The sequence below is a fragment of the Saprolegnia parasitica genome (assembly GCF_000151545.1).
Source record: "Saprolegnia parasitica CBS 223.65 unplaced genomic scaffold supercont2.68, whole genome shotgun sequence".
In the NCBI taxonomy this organism is placed as follows: domain Eukaryota; phylum Oomycota; class Saprolegniomycetes; order Saprolegniales; family Saprolegniaceae; genus Saprolegnia; species Saprolegnia parasitica.
Genome location: NW_012156462.1, coordinates 53,122 through 65,329, shown reverse-complemented (window position 1 = coordinate 65,329; position 12,208 = coordinate 53,122). Strand labels below are relative to the sequence as shown.

Here is a 12,208-nt window from a genome sequence, read left to right as displayed (position 1 = left end):
CGGCGACCCGTGCCCAGTTCGGTCTCACGGCGGTCTCGACGCCCTACGAACAGTATGTCGTGGTATTTTATACTTATTTTATGGAAAATAATGTCATTAGGTTGCACGGTCTCACGGCGATTGATGCGATGCAAGCGTGGCTCAAGGCCACCGAAGAGGACCCGGCGATGCTGCTCCAGTTTGCATCGGCGCTGAGTGCGCTCGCCCAGCACATTTTCCAGTCGGAAACCATGCGTCTCTCGGTGGTCACTGAACCACATCTGATGACGGCGATCGAAGCTTCGATTGCGGGATCGCTCGTCGCCCACCTCCCGCGCGCGAGCGAGGTTGCGCCGGTGACGCCCGTGTTTCCCCCGACGCAGCTGCCCGAAGCGACGCCCAATGCGTTTTTTGGGTACCCCCTCTCGGTCAACTTTAACGTGCAAGCGATTCCGACGGTGCCGCTTTTCCACGCCGACCATGTGCCGTTGACGGTCCTGGCGCAGGTACACTATTATTGTCTATTTGTTCAAGAAGACATCATGCCTGTCTTTGCATTTGTAGGTGCTCTCGTCGTGCTACCTGCATCAGCACGTACGCGAAAAGGGCGGTGCGTACGGTGCTGGCGCGTCGCAGGTATTTTTCTACCTTTTTCGATTTTTTCGATTGTTTCGGTTGATACTTTGATACGATAGGGCGAAGGTGTGTTTCAGATGAGCTCGTATTACGACCCACACACGCTCCAGACGCTCGAGGCGTACGATGGCGCGGCCACGTTTGCGGCGACCGGCGCCTTCTCGCACCGCGACGTTGACGAAGCGCTTCTCGGTCTCTTTTCCTCGATTGACGCGCCCCAAGCCCCGTCGGCCAAGGGCAAAGGGCTCTTCACGCGCGGTTTTACGCACGAGATGCTGCAAGCGCGCCGCACGCAACTCCTCGCAACGACCAAGGACGATATTGTCCGCGTGGCGCAGACCTACTTGGCGTCACCGACGACCATGCAGCGGGTGATTGTCGGCAAGGACGATGGCCGGGACGCGCTTCGCAGTGCCGGATTTACGTGCAACTAGACGACTCGTGTCGAGTCGATTCATCGAGTTAACGACGAGGACATTCTTGTCAGGCGGTGTATTTCCGGGATTACCAGTATGGGTTTCTGCGACGACGAGGACATTCTAGAGCCCATGCTTGTGTGTTTCTTCAGATTTGTGCTGTATCATATCTGAGAGTTTAGGACAGGCGCGCTCGTGGCGTGCTCATCAGACATGCACTCTTCACGGAATGCAGGTCACAGTGGTCGTGATAGCCAATCACAACCGTTTGCCTATCGGAGCTGGACGGTGGATGAACAACCCAGATCAACATCACCACAATTCAATTTGCCAGCAGCCACGAAGAGCCATGCGCTGGATGTACGTCGTGGCGATCTTGCTATTGCAGCTCGCACAAGCTCGCCTCATCGTCGACTGGCCCCACACGCGGTCGCTCGACGAGAAGAAGGCGATGGCGATCGCATTTGTTGAAGACCAGCTCCGGCAGCACGCAGTGCCGGGCTTTGCCCTTTCGGTCGTTTACCAGAACGAGACGGTACTTACCCGCGGCTTTGGGACCAAACAAGTACGTTCTTGCTTGCTCCAAATTATGTGGCCACCTCAAATGGCTTTATATTGTCTAGTACGGCAACGACTCGAACGTCGTGACTGAAAACACGCAGTTTCAGATTGGGTCGTTCACCAAGACATTTATTGCGCTGGGGATCGCCAAGCTGGTATGTGCCTTGTTGATGTCTTGTAACTTAACATTTGGACTTCTGACGAATGGTCGACTGTGATAGGTCGATGAAGGACGCTTGAGCTGGGATGACCCGGTCAAGCTCCGTCTCCCGTGGTTGGAGCTTGTTGACAAGTACGCGGAGAAGTACGCGACGCTCGGCGACCTCGCAGCCATGAACTCGGTGTTCGGCGCATACGAAGGCGATATTGCCTTGAACGTGGGCCTGTACTCGGACGAGCAGACGCTTGTGCGGGCGCTGCGCGGCTTCCAAACGACCCGACGCCTCCGTCCTGGCTACGCCTACGCCAACTTGAACTTCGTGATCCTCGGCCAAGTGATTGCGCATGAGACAAATACGACGTGGGCCCGGTATCTCGATGCAACCTTCTTCCAGCCGCTTGGCATGACCAACACGTTTGCATCCGTGCCGGACGTGCCATCAAATGGCGACCTCTCGTTCGGCCACGTCATCTGCAACGGCCAAGTGGCTGGACCGTATCATTTGCGATCGTCGCCCGAGATTGCACTTGGGTACAAGAACGGGCGCGATGCGTCAGGCTCGATCATCTCGACCGCGGCAGACCTCGCGATCTTCGCCAAGTTTCTCCTCTCGAAAGGCGCGGGTATCTTTCGCTCGCCCACGACCATCGAAGCCATGATCACGGGCCACACCATTGCTCCCAAGGCAGCATCGACCGCCAAAGTATTGGGCTACTCGTATGCGCCCGACGGTAGCGCCATGACCGCTGGCTACGGCTTTGACGTGACAAGCGCCGTCATGTTTGGCCGTCATTACTTTGACAAGGGCGGCGACATGATTGCGTTCAAAACTCGGAACGGGTTTCTGCCCAAAGAGCAGTTAGGTATCGTGCTGCTTGCCAACGCCGAGGCCCAAGATGGTCCGTTCGAAGACGCCGTCTTGTCCGATCGCATGCGCACGTACCTCACTGGTATCTTCCTCGGCATCCCCGAGCGGACGCTGGCTCGGGGCCTCGAAGAGGCGATTACAGCCGCAAAGGCGCTGCGTCCACCGACGCCGTGTGCGCCACGCCTCTTTGATGGCGCGTCGTGGGCCGAGCTGAGCGATCCGATCCCGGCTGCCACCCAGAACGCTTTGATTGGCTCGTACGCGGCGACGATCTCGACCGAGTATTATGGCAACTTGACCATCTCGCGTGGCCAGAACGGTGCTCTCCAGCTGCAGTATGGCGCCTACTCGGCGCCGGTCTATTTTGCACGCAACTCGGCGACGACGCTGTTGTGGGCGCTGGATGCCATGTCGACCGGCGGCCTTTCGTTTCCAGTTGACGGTCTCAACACGTCCACGCCAACGCTCCTCGTGGACGGTGGGATGGTATTCACGAAACTCTCTTATTCATAAGAAGGATGACATTCCTTGTATGGACGTCATGATATGTATCGCCGCGCCCGAAGAGAGACATAATGAATCTACTACTTTACAGCGGTGTTTTCGACTGTGTTTTATATCCTTGTACGTACAAGCTAGGACAGTAAGAGAAACGGTCTTTGACACGTCAAGAAGGTCGTGCCCTCCACAGCTAATACTCTCGTCTGAAGGCAGACGATTCATTGACGGTCCGGTAATATTAACACGCAAAAACGTCCTTTCGCTTGCGATTCGATTCTCCGTGACCAATATTGTCCCAATACGTATAGTAAGACAATTGCAAAAAGCGGTTGCCAAACATTGAAATTACAGTAGACGATGCGTGGACCATGGATGCTTTTACGACGCGATGGTGATGACGGCAACCGAGGTCGCACCGGGTGTCGGCTTGCGGTTGCCGGCCGTCGTCTTGAGGTAGCAGACCCCCTCAGCAAGCGTGTAGGCGTTGCACTTGGTACTCTTCTTGCACGCGTCGCAGCACTGGCTGAGCATCGCGCCAAAGTCGCCGGTCGCCTGGAAGTCCGAGAGGTCATTGCCGAAAAAGTCCGTGTTCCACTCGGGGTTGCCACACTTGCGAAGCGTCGACCCCGTCGGGTCCGGTGTCGGCGTTGGCGTTCGGCGGAGCCGTCGTCGGTGTTGGCGGGGCAGTCGTCGGCGTCGGCGGGGCAGTGATCTCGAACACCGTCACCGAGGTCGCGCCGTTCGCTGGCTTGCGGTTACCAGCAGTTGTCTTGAGGTAGCAGACGTTTTCCGCTAATGTGTAGGCGCCGCACTTGGTATTGGCCTTGCACGCATCGCAGCACTGACCAAGCATACTGTTAAAGTCGCCGGTTGTGTCAAAGTTGGAAATGTCGTTGCCAAAGAAGTCAACGTTCCACACTTTCGGCCAACGATCGGTGTCGGCGTGGTCGTCGGTGTCGGTGTCGGCGTCGGTGTCGGTGTCGCGCCTGCCTTCTTAGCCGAGATGACACCCGGTGCCGCCTTGCGCCCAGCGTCCGACGACTTGAGGTAGCAGATTCCTTCTGCGATTGAAAACGCGTTGCAGCCATCCGTTTTGGCACAAGCGTCGCAGCACGCCTTGGTCTGGTCAGCTTGGCTGCCCGACACGAGCTGCTTGGAGAGGTCGTTGCCATAGTAGTCGACGTTACTCTCGGGCGCAGTGCACGTACCGACGGGGGCCGGTGTGCGGGACATTAGCACGGACGTGGCGCCGGCCACCGGCTTGCGGTTGCCGCCGCCCGACTTGAGGTAGCAGACGTTGTTGGCGAGCGTGTAGGCGACGCACGTGCTGTTGGCCGTGCAGCCGTCGCAGCACTGCTGGAGCATGCTGTTGAAGTCGCCGGTCGTCACAAAGTTGGAGACGTCGTCGCCGTAGTAGTCGGTGTTCCACTCGGGCGCGCCGCATGTCCGCGCGTGGATCGCCGTGATGGCCATCAATGCCAACAGCGCGGTCGTTGCAAGAGCTTGCATAGGTTGTGGTTCTGGTGGCTGTCCAAATTGAAAATGAGATTGGTTTTGAAGTTGGCTCGAAAGTCGCAACGAGCGACGCAGCGATCAGGTCGCACCCACCCACATCCAGGCCGTCGTGACGGTCGTTGTGCCACAGTAGCCATGCTAGCGACCACACCAAGTACAGAGACGTGCACTACACTTCAAACTTGGCCCACATTGCGTGTATGCCACAGCGAATCGTGGTGTTGGATGACACTCGAACGATGGAAATACGCCTACGCGAGTTCAAGTCGCACAGCAAAAGCTGATTGCCAATGCAGCCTCTACAGCTCCACCCACCCACAACGTGAATCTGAACTGTCCCTTGCTGCTCAAAGCTTCTCCGGCTGCCACGCATCAGCATCTGGTGCAGGAAAGGCCGACGTGCTGCCACGCAATGCTGCGAAATCGGCCAATCAGAAAGGCCAGCGGCGGCCAAAGATACATGCTGGAGTCGCGTCTTGGTTTGACGTGGTGGAAAAGCAAGAGGTGCAGCGACTCTCGATGGACGTCTACGTACACTCCACCTACATCGTGGGTGCTTGATGTTTTGTTTGGTGCGAAGAAAGCCTTGTTTGCTACTTGTGATGCCACGACGGTGCTGGGAAGGCTCATTGAACCTTGACGGCTGCCAAATTGCAAGCCATTCCGACGGTCGCGTGCTCAGAGTCATGTTTTCATATTCCAACCCTCGGTCTATCGGCGGAAACGTGGCTCAATGATCTTGCACAGAGCAAGATTGCTGACTTGATCTTGCGTCGTGATAGGGTTGGGATCGATCTTGAGCGTTTTTGAATGACAGGGTCTCAAATGCACACATGCTCAGATGCTTAGAATTCCCAGAGCACTCTTCGAGCGACGAGAGCGGATTCTTATCTAACCGTCAAATGGATTAGATCTGAGCCGTGGATAGTGTTGTGTGTGGACCAAAGGCTGAGCCATGTCCTACCAATGCAAGCTGCGTTCAGCTGGAGAAGCCGAGTGAAGATACAAGTTGTATGGGTTTTCATATTGCATACTAGCTGCACGTCTAGTCTATCCTTCCACGCCGGTAGTGACCCTTCCTAGATAGTCACGTCCGGTTGACATGGGGATCGGTCACGTAGATCAGTAACTGCCTGCTTCCCACGAGAGACGGCTCTCCCCTCGCTGCTGCTTGTGTTGGCACCGCGGACGCTAGTACTTTGGTCTCGAACGGTCTTTGACAAGATGACAAAGAAGTCGCTGACCGGACGGCCAACGAGCGACTATGGTCCATCAAAGACGGGTTTTGTATTCGTGACGATCACTTTCCCGCCCATTGAGAGAGTGGGCCGGAAGTACTTGCTCGCGTGGAAGAAGAAGCGCGACACGTACGACAAAGCCGTACTCGAGCACTCGAAGGCGACGGGTGTCCCGGTCAAGGTCTACAACAAGAAGTGGATTGACTCGATCGAGCGCGGTCTCTTGGAGTCGGTGTGTATGCTCAAGTGGGATATTGACATCGACGACCTTACGGAGAAGGAGTTTCAACGTCGCTTGACGGATTTGATGCATGAGCGCGCGAACGATGACATACACCTGACCCGCTCGACCCACGACTACGTCGTTTTCTTTCAAGGGCTCCAGATCAAGTACGACGCGGACGAAGACGTCTTTGGGCAGGTGGCCACGTTTATCACGGACGCCCAAACAATCATCGAGACCCACGCCCTGCAAGAAGATATGGAGACCTTGGGGCCGCGGAAAGCAATCCTCAAGATCATCACCGATCAGCTCGAGCCCGCGCAGCTGCGCAATGCGATGCGTGACGAGCTACGCATCCACAAGTTTGACTCGTTGTACACCTACGCCAAGCCGCTCGAGGCTCACATGACGACCCTCGCGGCAGTAAAAAAGTTCTTTTCTATCAGCGAAGAAGGGACGAAGCGGAAGGCCCGCGAGGGCGAGGGCGCTGTACGTGACAAGTTCAAAACGCGCAAGCGGCGCGGCGGCAAGAAGCCTTTTGCGGGGAGGACGAACGCCCCAAGTGCGCCCAAACCGAGTGGTCCCCAAGGTGGCAAGAAACAAATCGAGCGCGGTGCCAAGGCCAAGGTTTGCTCGATCTCTTGTGTGTCTTGCAGGACGTTGGTCGCTACAGACAGTTGTGTAGCTCGTGGCCGTTCAACGCCGTCGGAAGCGCCGCCGTTGAGGTATCCTCACAAAGAAAAGCTCCTCAAGTGCATTTGTACTAGCTATATTGTGGACCGCGGGCACCACCGACAGGATCGAACCAAATAATCCATAGACATGAGGTTGCATGTGTCATCATCAAGCACGTTTGCATTATGGTTTCTTCACAAACGGGTGCCGGAGGAGTGTTACCTGCGTCTGGTTGGTGCCAATATGTTGGATATCAAGACTCGGAGCGAACGCGTAACCCGCCGTCGCCGTCGTCCAAAGGTATCCGCCGTCGTCCTTGATGAGCACCGGGGCCGTGTCCCTGCCGTAGTGCAGCAAGAGCGAGCCGTTGCCTTCCGAAAGTGTCAAATTGCCGTAGAACGCGGGCGACGCAGCAGAGACGTAGGTGCCAACCAGTGCTCGGCGGTCGCTCGTTGGCACGGGGGACCCGAGGCTCGACCACGGGGTGCCTTGAAAGAGGTGTGCATCGCAACGTGTCGACGGCTGAGAGGCGTCGGCGATAGCCCGCGCCGACTCGTACGTGGCCTTGAGAGTTGCTTGCGGCACGTCGAGAAAGATGCCGAGGAGGTACGTCCGGATGCGGTCTTCGATCCAAGAGTCACCAGACGCACCGCCTCGTGCTTCCGAGTTGGAGAGCAAAACGACACCGAGGTCTTCTGAGGGAACGAACCCGTTGCGCGTCTTGAAAGCAAACGTGTCGCCGCCCTTGTCAAAGTACTGGTACCCGTACATGATGTCGCCCACCGCATCAAACCCGTAGCCGGCCGTGAGCGCACCGCCGTCGGCGTTGTAGGCGTAGCCCATGAGCGGCCCGAGGGTGGCATGCATCGTGTTGATATTGTGGCCCGTGATCATCGTGTCGATAATCGCGGGTGAGCGAAAAATGCCCGCACCTTTCGAGAGCAGAAATTTCGAGAAAATCGCCAAGTCACCTGCCGACGAGACGATCGAACCCGCGGCAATGTAGTCGTTTCCGTTGAGAACAACTTCAGGTGCCATGCGCTGGTCAAACGGCCCTGCCACCAAGTTGTTGCAGTGGTAGTGGGCAAACGAGAGGTCGCCAGACGGCGGGACCTCGCGCACGGCTCCGTACGTGTGGGTCATGCCAAGCGGCATGAAGAACGTCGTGTGGAGGTACTGCGACCACGTTTGGTTGGTCTGGTACTCGATGACTTGGCCGAGGATCTCGTAGTTCATGTTGGCGTAGGCGTAGCCAGGACGCAGCGGCCGGCCAGCCGTCTCGAGGTAGGCAGCCGCTCGCACCGATGCGCGCTCGTCAACGCCACCCAGCATCCACGCTTCGTCGCCTTGGCCAGACGCAAAGACCGAGTTCATCGCGAGGAGATCACCGATGGTCGTGTACTCTTCAGCATACTTGTCCTTGAGCTGAAACCACGGAAGGCGGAGCTTGACCGGGTCGTCCCAATGCAAACGGCCTTCATCGGCCTATCGAAGATCTGAGTTTGCAAACATCCTCGAAATAGTTGTATGGTATACGTACGAGTTTGCCGATAGCTAGGGCAATAAATGTCTTGGAGAACGAACCGATTTGGAAAATCGTGTCGGCGGTCACCGCATTCGCATCGTTGCCATACTAGAATCAAGTACAGACATGATTTCCACATCATGTCAGGATAAAGTAGATAGGTACCTGTTTGGTGCCAAAACCGGACGCGATTATGGTCTCGTTCTTGTAGACCACAGCGAGCGCAAGACCCGGCAGCGCGTGCGTCACCATTTGGTCGTGGACGAACGCAATGGCTTCGGCCTTCTTGTCCTGAAGCGACCGCTCACCGTTTGTTGACGTTAACGGCGACGGCAGCAGAGCCGGGATGAACCGCACTTGGTCGACCCAAAGACCAAGAAACGACGAGAGCGCTAGGAAGAGGAAGCGCATGATGGCAATCGAGTGCGCTCGAGGCCGCTAAAGGCAAAGTGTCTGCTCACAGCTGCATTGACAAGTTAGGCAATCGTTGAAGATACATGGTCTCCAAGGATGGGGCAATCGGAGCTGGCAATCTGAGTGGGGCGCCATGCCTACTTGATACGGATATAGAGGCGCTGGATTGGCCGCGCATCAGGCTTTACCGGATGCTGCGTGAATTACATTCAATCTGCGTCGGAATGCACGTCGTCAACGATTGACTAACTGGAGGTAACCAATCAAAAGCTCGGTATCATGAGCACGATCCAACGACCCAACACACCGCAGGACACTATCCAGTGGGAAGCGTCCGTGTTGCGTGGGTCGTTGGGTGTAAGGACTTGGTAGGAAGTTCCCACCAAGTCCTCACTTTTCAAATTGCCATCATCTTAAGACGACCATGCGCTGGATGTACGTGGCGGCGATCTTACTCTTGCAGCTCGCCCATGCCCGGCTTATCATCGACTGGCCCCAGAAGCGGTCGCTCGACGAGAAGAAGGCAATGGCGATCGCATTTGTTCAAGACCAGCTTCAGCAGCACGCAGTACCAGGCTTTGCCCTCTCGATCGTCTACCAGAACGAGACGGTGCTCACCCGCGGCTTTGGCACCAAACAAGTACGTCTCATCGATCTCTAGTATGCAACACTGTATCGGGTACTCATGGATCTATATTGTCTAGTACGGCAACGACTCGAACGTCGTGACTGAAAACACGCAGTTTCAGATTGGGTCGTTCACCAAGACATTTATTGCGCTGGGGATCGCCAAGCTGGTACGTGCCTTGTTGATGTCTTGTAACTTAACATTTGGACTTCTGACGAATGGTCAACTGTGATAGGTAGATGAAGGACGCTTGAGCTGGGATGACCCGGTCAAGCTCCGTCTCCCGTGGTTTGAGCTCGTTGACAAGTACGCGGAAAAGTACACGACGCTCGGCGACCTCGCAGCCATGAACTCGGTGTTCGGCGCATACGAAGGCGACAACGGCTGGGGCTTCGGCGTCCTCCCCGATGAATGGAGCCTAGTGCGAGCGCTCCGCACTTTCAAGACCACCCGACGTCTCCGTCCCGGCTACGCCTACGCCAACATGAACTTCGAGATCCTCGGTCAAGTGCTCGAGTACCAGACCAACATGACGTGGGCCAAGTATCTCGATGCGACCTTCTTCCAACCGCTCGGTATGGTCAACACGTACGGGGCAGTGCCCGACGTGCCAGCAAATGGCGACCTCTCGTTCGGCCACGTCATCTGCAACGGCAAAGTCGCTGGACCGTACGATTTGCGGTCGTCGCCCGAGGTTGCACTTGGGTACAAGAACGGGCACTTGGCCGCCGGGTCGATGCTCTCGACCGCGGCAGACCTCGCGATTTTCTCCAAGTTTCTCCTCTCGAAAGGCGCGGGTATCTTTCGCTCGCCCACGACCATCGAAGCCATGATCACGGGCCACAATATCAACACAATGTTTGCGCCGCTCGCCAAGCTCGTCGGCATGTCGTACAACCCAGACGGCGGCGCCATGACGGCAGGCTACGGCTTTGATATCATTGGCAACCTCATGTTTGGTCACCATTACTTTGACAAGGGCGGCGACACGATCGCGTTCAAGACTCGAAATGGCTTTTTACCAAAAGAGCAGCTCGGTATCGTGCTGCTTGCCAACGCCGAGGCCCACGGCGGCCCGTTCGAAGACGCTGTCTTGTCGGACCGCATGCGGACGTACCTCGCGGGCATTTTTCTCGACATTCCCGAGCGAACGCTAGTGACCGCGCTTGAAGAGGCGATTGCGGCCGCAAATGCGCTGCGCCCGCCGTCGCCGTGCAATGCGCGTGTCTTTGGCGGCGCGCCGTGGACGGAGCTGAGTGATCCGATCCCAGTGGCCGCCCAAAACGCTCTGATCGGCACGTATGTCGCAACGATTTCAACCGAGTACTACGGCAACGCGACCATCTCCCGCGGCCAGAACGGTGGTCTCCAGCTGCAGTACGGCGTCTATGCGGCGCCGATCTCTTTTGCGCGCAACTCGACGACGACGCTGCTGTGGGCGCTGGATGCCATGTCCAGCGGCGGGCCGGCGTTTGGTGTCGAGGGGCTCAACACGTCGTCGCCAACAATTCTTGTGGATGTCCCGTTTACCAAGGTCTAGACGTCTGAAAGGTAATGCTGTGAAAAGAAACAATTTTAACGCAATGTATTTTGGCAGTCTATCACTACGTCAATCATGTTTGCGTTGACAATCAAATCCGCAAAAGCTACGCAATGACGTCGAGCTACGCCTGTGTGCGTAGCGTTGGTACCAACACTTGGTCGTTGAGCGTACGGAGAGGTTTTAACGGTGGTGGACCCACTTTTTGGCTCAGTAATAGTTTCAAGGGAATATCCCCTTGCATAGCTTGCACGAGGTAAACCAACATGTACGATCCGACAGGTGATGTCCTAGCTCGGCCTATTTGCATTGGCCAAGGCAACTCACAAAGCCTAGATATCTTGGTCGACTGTTTAGCCGACGAGACGCGGCCTTGGCTCTTGCTTGACTACTTGCACAGGTCGACTTGTCTGCTGCGACCTCTTCCATTTGCCCACTGTGATCCATTCGCGTTAAACGGATGGCAGCCACGTGCGCAATATGTTCTCGCGGCGGTAGCCTTTCAAACGGCGAGTCAATGTGGATGTCTCTCGACCCCTCACTCGCAGAAAGGACATGAGCTTGTGTTGTACTGCATTTCTCAATGTGTTATTGGCCTCATCCATATAGACAATACATGGCCACATTCTTTAAGACTCAAAACCATGCAAAACATCGTCACGTTACGGTATATAAAACAGAGTGCAATCTGGGTACGCAATGGCTTACGACGCAATCGTCATCGTCGTGACAATGGCGGCCGTCGCACCGCTCTTGGCCAGAGGGCTGGTGGACGCCGATTTGAGGTAGCAGACGCCCTCGAACAAGACGTACGCGTTGCAAGCCATGTTCTTCTTGCACGCCTCGCAGCACTGACCAAGCATCGCGTTAAACTCGCCGGTCGCTGGCAAGATGGCAATGTCGCTGCCAAAAAAGTCTGCGTTGTACAACGGTGGGTTGACGCACGTCCGAACAATCACCACCGTCGAGGTCGGCGTCGAGGTGACCCACGTTCCCGACACGACTGCTGACATGGCACCGTTGACCGATCGGCGGTTGCCAGCAACGGTCTTGAGGTAGCAGACCTGACCCGAGAGCGTGTACGCGCCGCAGCTGGGCGTGGTCTTGCACGCATCGCAGCACTGCTTGAACATGTCGTTGACCAAGCCAGACGTGGGAAAGTTGGAGATGTCGTTGCCGTAGTAGTCGGTGTTCCATTCGGGTGCGCCGCAGGTGCGGTTGCCAGCCGGTGTCGGTGTAGGCGTCGGTGTCGGCGTCGTTGTCACCGACGTCGTCTTGGCCGAGACCACGCCTGGCGATGCCTTGCGCCTGCGTCCGACGACTTGAGGT

General features: G+C 56.5%; 7 protein-coding genes across 7 annotated transcripts in view; 4 read left to right on the top strand and 3 right to left on the bottom strand.

Moving 5' to 3' along the window:
- Positions 1-1,049, top strand: part of SPRG_20982 (hypothetical protein) — a gene marked incomplete at both ends in the record, with an annotated part of 3,658 nt that extends 2,609 nt beyond the window's left edge. The window contains 4 exons of the mRNA XM_012350681.1: positions 18-52; positions 101-485; positions 544-615; positions 675-1,049. Coding sequence (XP_012206071.1) covers positions 18-52; positions 101-485; positions 544-615; positions 675-1,049 — 867 coding nt within the window. The remainder of the gene's footprint in view (positions 1-17; positions 53-100; positions 486-543; positions 616-674) is intronic.
- A 307-nt stretch (positions 1,050-1,356) lies between these two features.
- SPRG_11166 (hypothetical protein) lies at positions 1,357-3,205 on the top strand. The gene is made up of 3 exons (XM_012350639.1): positions 1,357-1,596; positions 1,655-1,747; positions 1,814-3,205. The coding sequence occupies exons 1-3, from the start codon at positions 1,381-1,383 to the stop codon at positions 3,131-3,133; spliced, it is 1,629 nt and encodes a 542-aa protein (XP_012206029.1). The 5' UTR covers positions 1,357-1,380; the 3' UTR covers positions 3,134-3,205.
- A 241-nt stretch (positions 3,206-3,446) lies between these two features.
- SPRG_11165 (hypothetical protein) lies at positions 3,447-4,594 on the bottom strand (the record flags this gene model as incomplete). Its single annotated transcript, XM_012350638.1, has 2 exons — positions 3,447-3,833; positions 4,032-4,594. 2 exons carry the CDS (start codon positions 4,592-4,594, stop codon positions 3,500-3,502), a joined length of 897 nt encoding a protein of 298 aa, XP_012206028.1. The 3' UTR covers positions 3,447-3,499.
- Positions 4,595-5,765: 1,171 nt separating this feature from the next.
- On the top strand, positions 5,766-6,945 carry SPRG_11164 (hypothetical protein). The gene is made up of 3 exons (XM_012350637.1): positions 5,766-6,724; positions 6,783-6,822; positions 6,865-6,945. The coding sequence occupies exons 1-2, from the start codon at positions 5,861-5,863 to the stop codon at positions 6,819-6,821; spliced, it is 903 nt and encodes a 300-aa protein (XP_012206027.1). The 5' UTR covers positions 5,766-5,860; the 3' UTR covers position 6,822; positions 6,865-6,945.
- Positions 6,946-6,955: 10 nt separating this feature from the next.
- Positions 6,956-8,708, bottom strand: SPRG_11163 (hypothetical protein; the record flags this gene model as incomplete). Its single annotated transcript, XM_012350636.1, has 3 exons — positions 6,956-8,257; positions 8,313-8,405; positions 8,463-8,708. 3 exons carry the CDS (start codon positions 8,706-8,708, stop codon positions 6,956-6,958), a joined length of 1,641 nt encoding a protein of 546 aa, XP_012206026.1.
- A 427-nt stretch (positions 8,709-9,135) lies between these two features.
- Positions 9,136-10,879, top strand: SPRG_11162 (hypothetical protein; the record flags this gene model as incomplete). Its single annotated transcript, XM_012350635.1, has 3 exons — positions 9,136-9,351; positions 9,416-9,508; positions 9,575-10,879. 3 exons carry the CDS (start codon positions 9,136-9,138, stop codon positions 10,877-10,879), a joined length of 1,614 nt encoding a protein of 537 aa, XP_012206025.1.
- Positions 10,880-11,583: 704 nt separating this feature from the next.
- Positions 11,584-12,208, bottom strand: part of SPRG_20981 (hypothetical protein) — a gene marked incomplete at both ends in the record, with an annotated part of 1,225 nt that continues 600 nt past the window's right edge. Inside the window, one exon of the mRNA XM_012350680.1 lies at positions 11,584-12,187. Coding sequence (XP_012206070.1) covers positions 11,584-12,187 — 604 coding nt within the window. The remainder of the gene's footprint in view (positions 12,188-12,208) is intronic.

What these genes read in the sequence shown, in the direction of transcription:
- SPRG_11164 (XM_012350637.1), top strand. Translation starts at nt 5,861, where the DNA reads ATGACAAAGAAGTCGCTGACCGGACGGCCAACGAGCGACTATGGTCCA. An exon ending in AGCGCGGTGCCAAGGCCAAG is followed by an intron (nt 6,725 to 6,782) that starts GTTTGCTCGATC and finishes ACAGTTGTGTAG; the next exon opens with CTCGTGGCCGTTCAACGCCG.
- SPRG_11166 (XM_012350639.1), top strand. Translation starts at nt 1,381, where the DNA reads ATGCGCTGGATGTACGTCGTGGCGATCTTGCTATTGCAGCTCGCACAA. An exon ending in GCGGCTTTGGGACCAAACAA is followed by an intron (nt 1,597 to 1,654) that starts GTACGTTCTTGC and finishes TATATTGTCTAG; the next exon opens with TACGGCAACGACTCGAACGT. An exon ending in CGCTGGGGATCGCCAAGCTG is followed by an intron (nt 1,748 to 1,813) that starts GTATGTGCCTTG and finishes CGACTGTGATAG; the next exon opens with GTCGATGAAGGACGCTTGAG.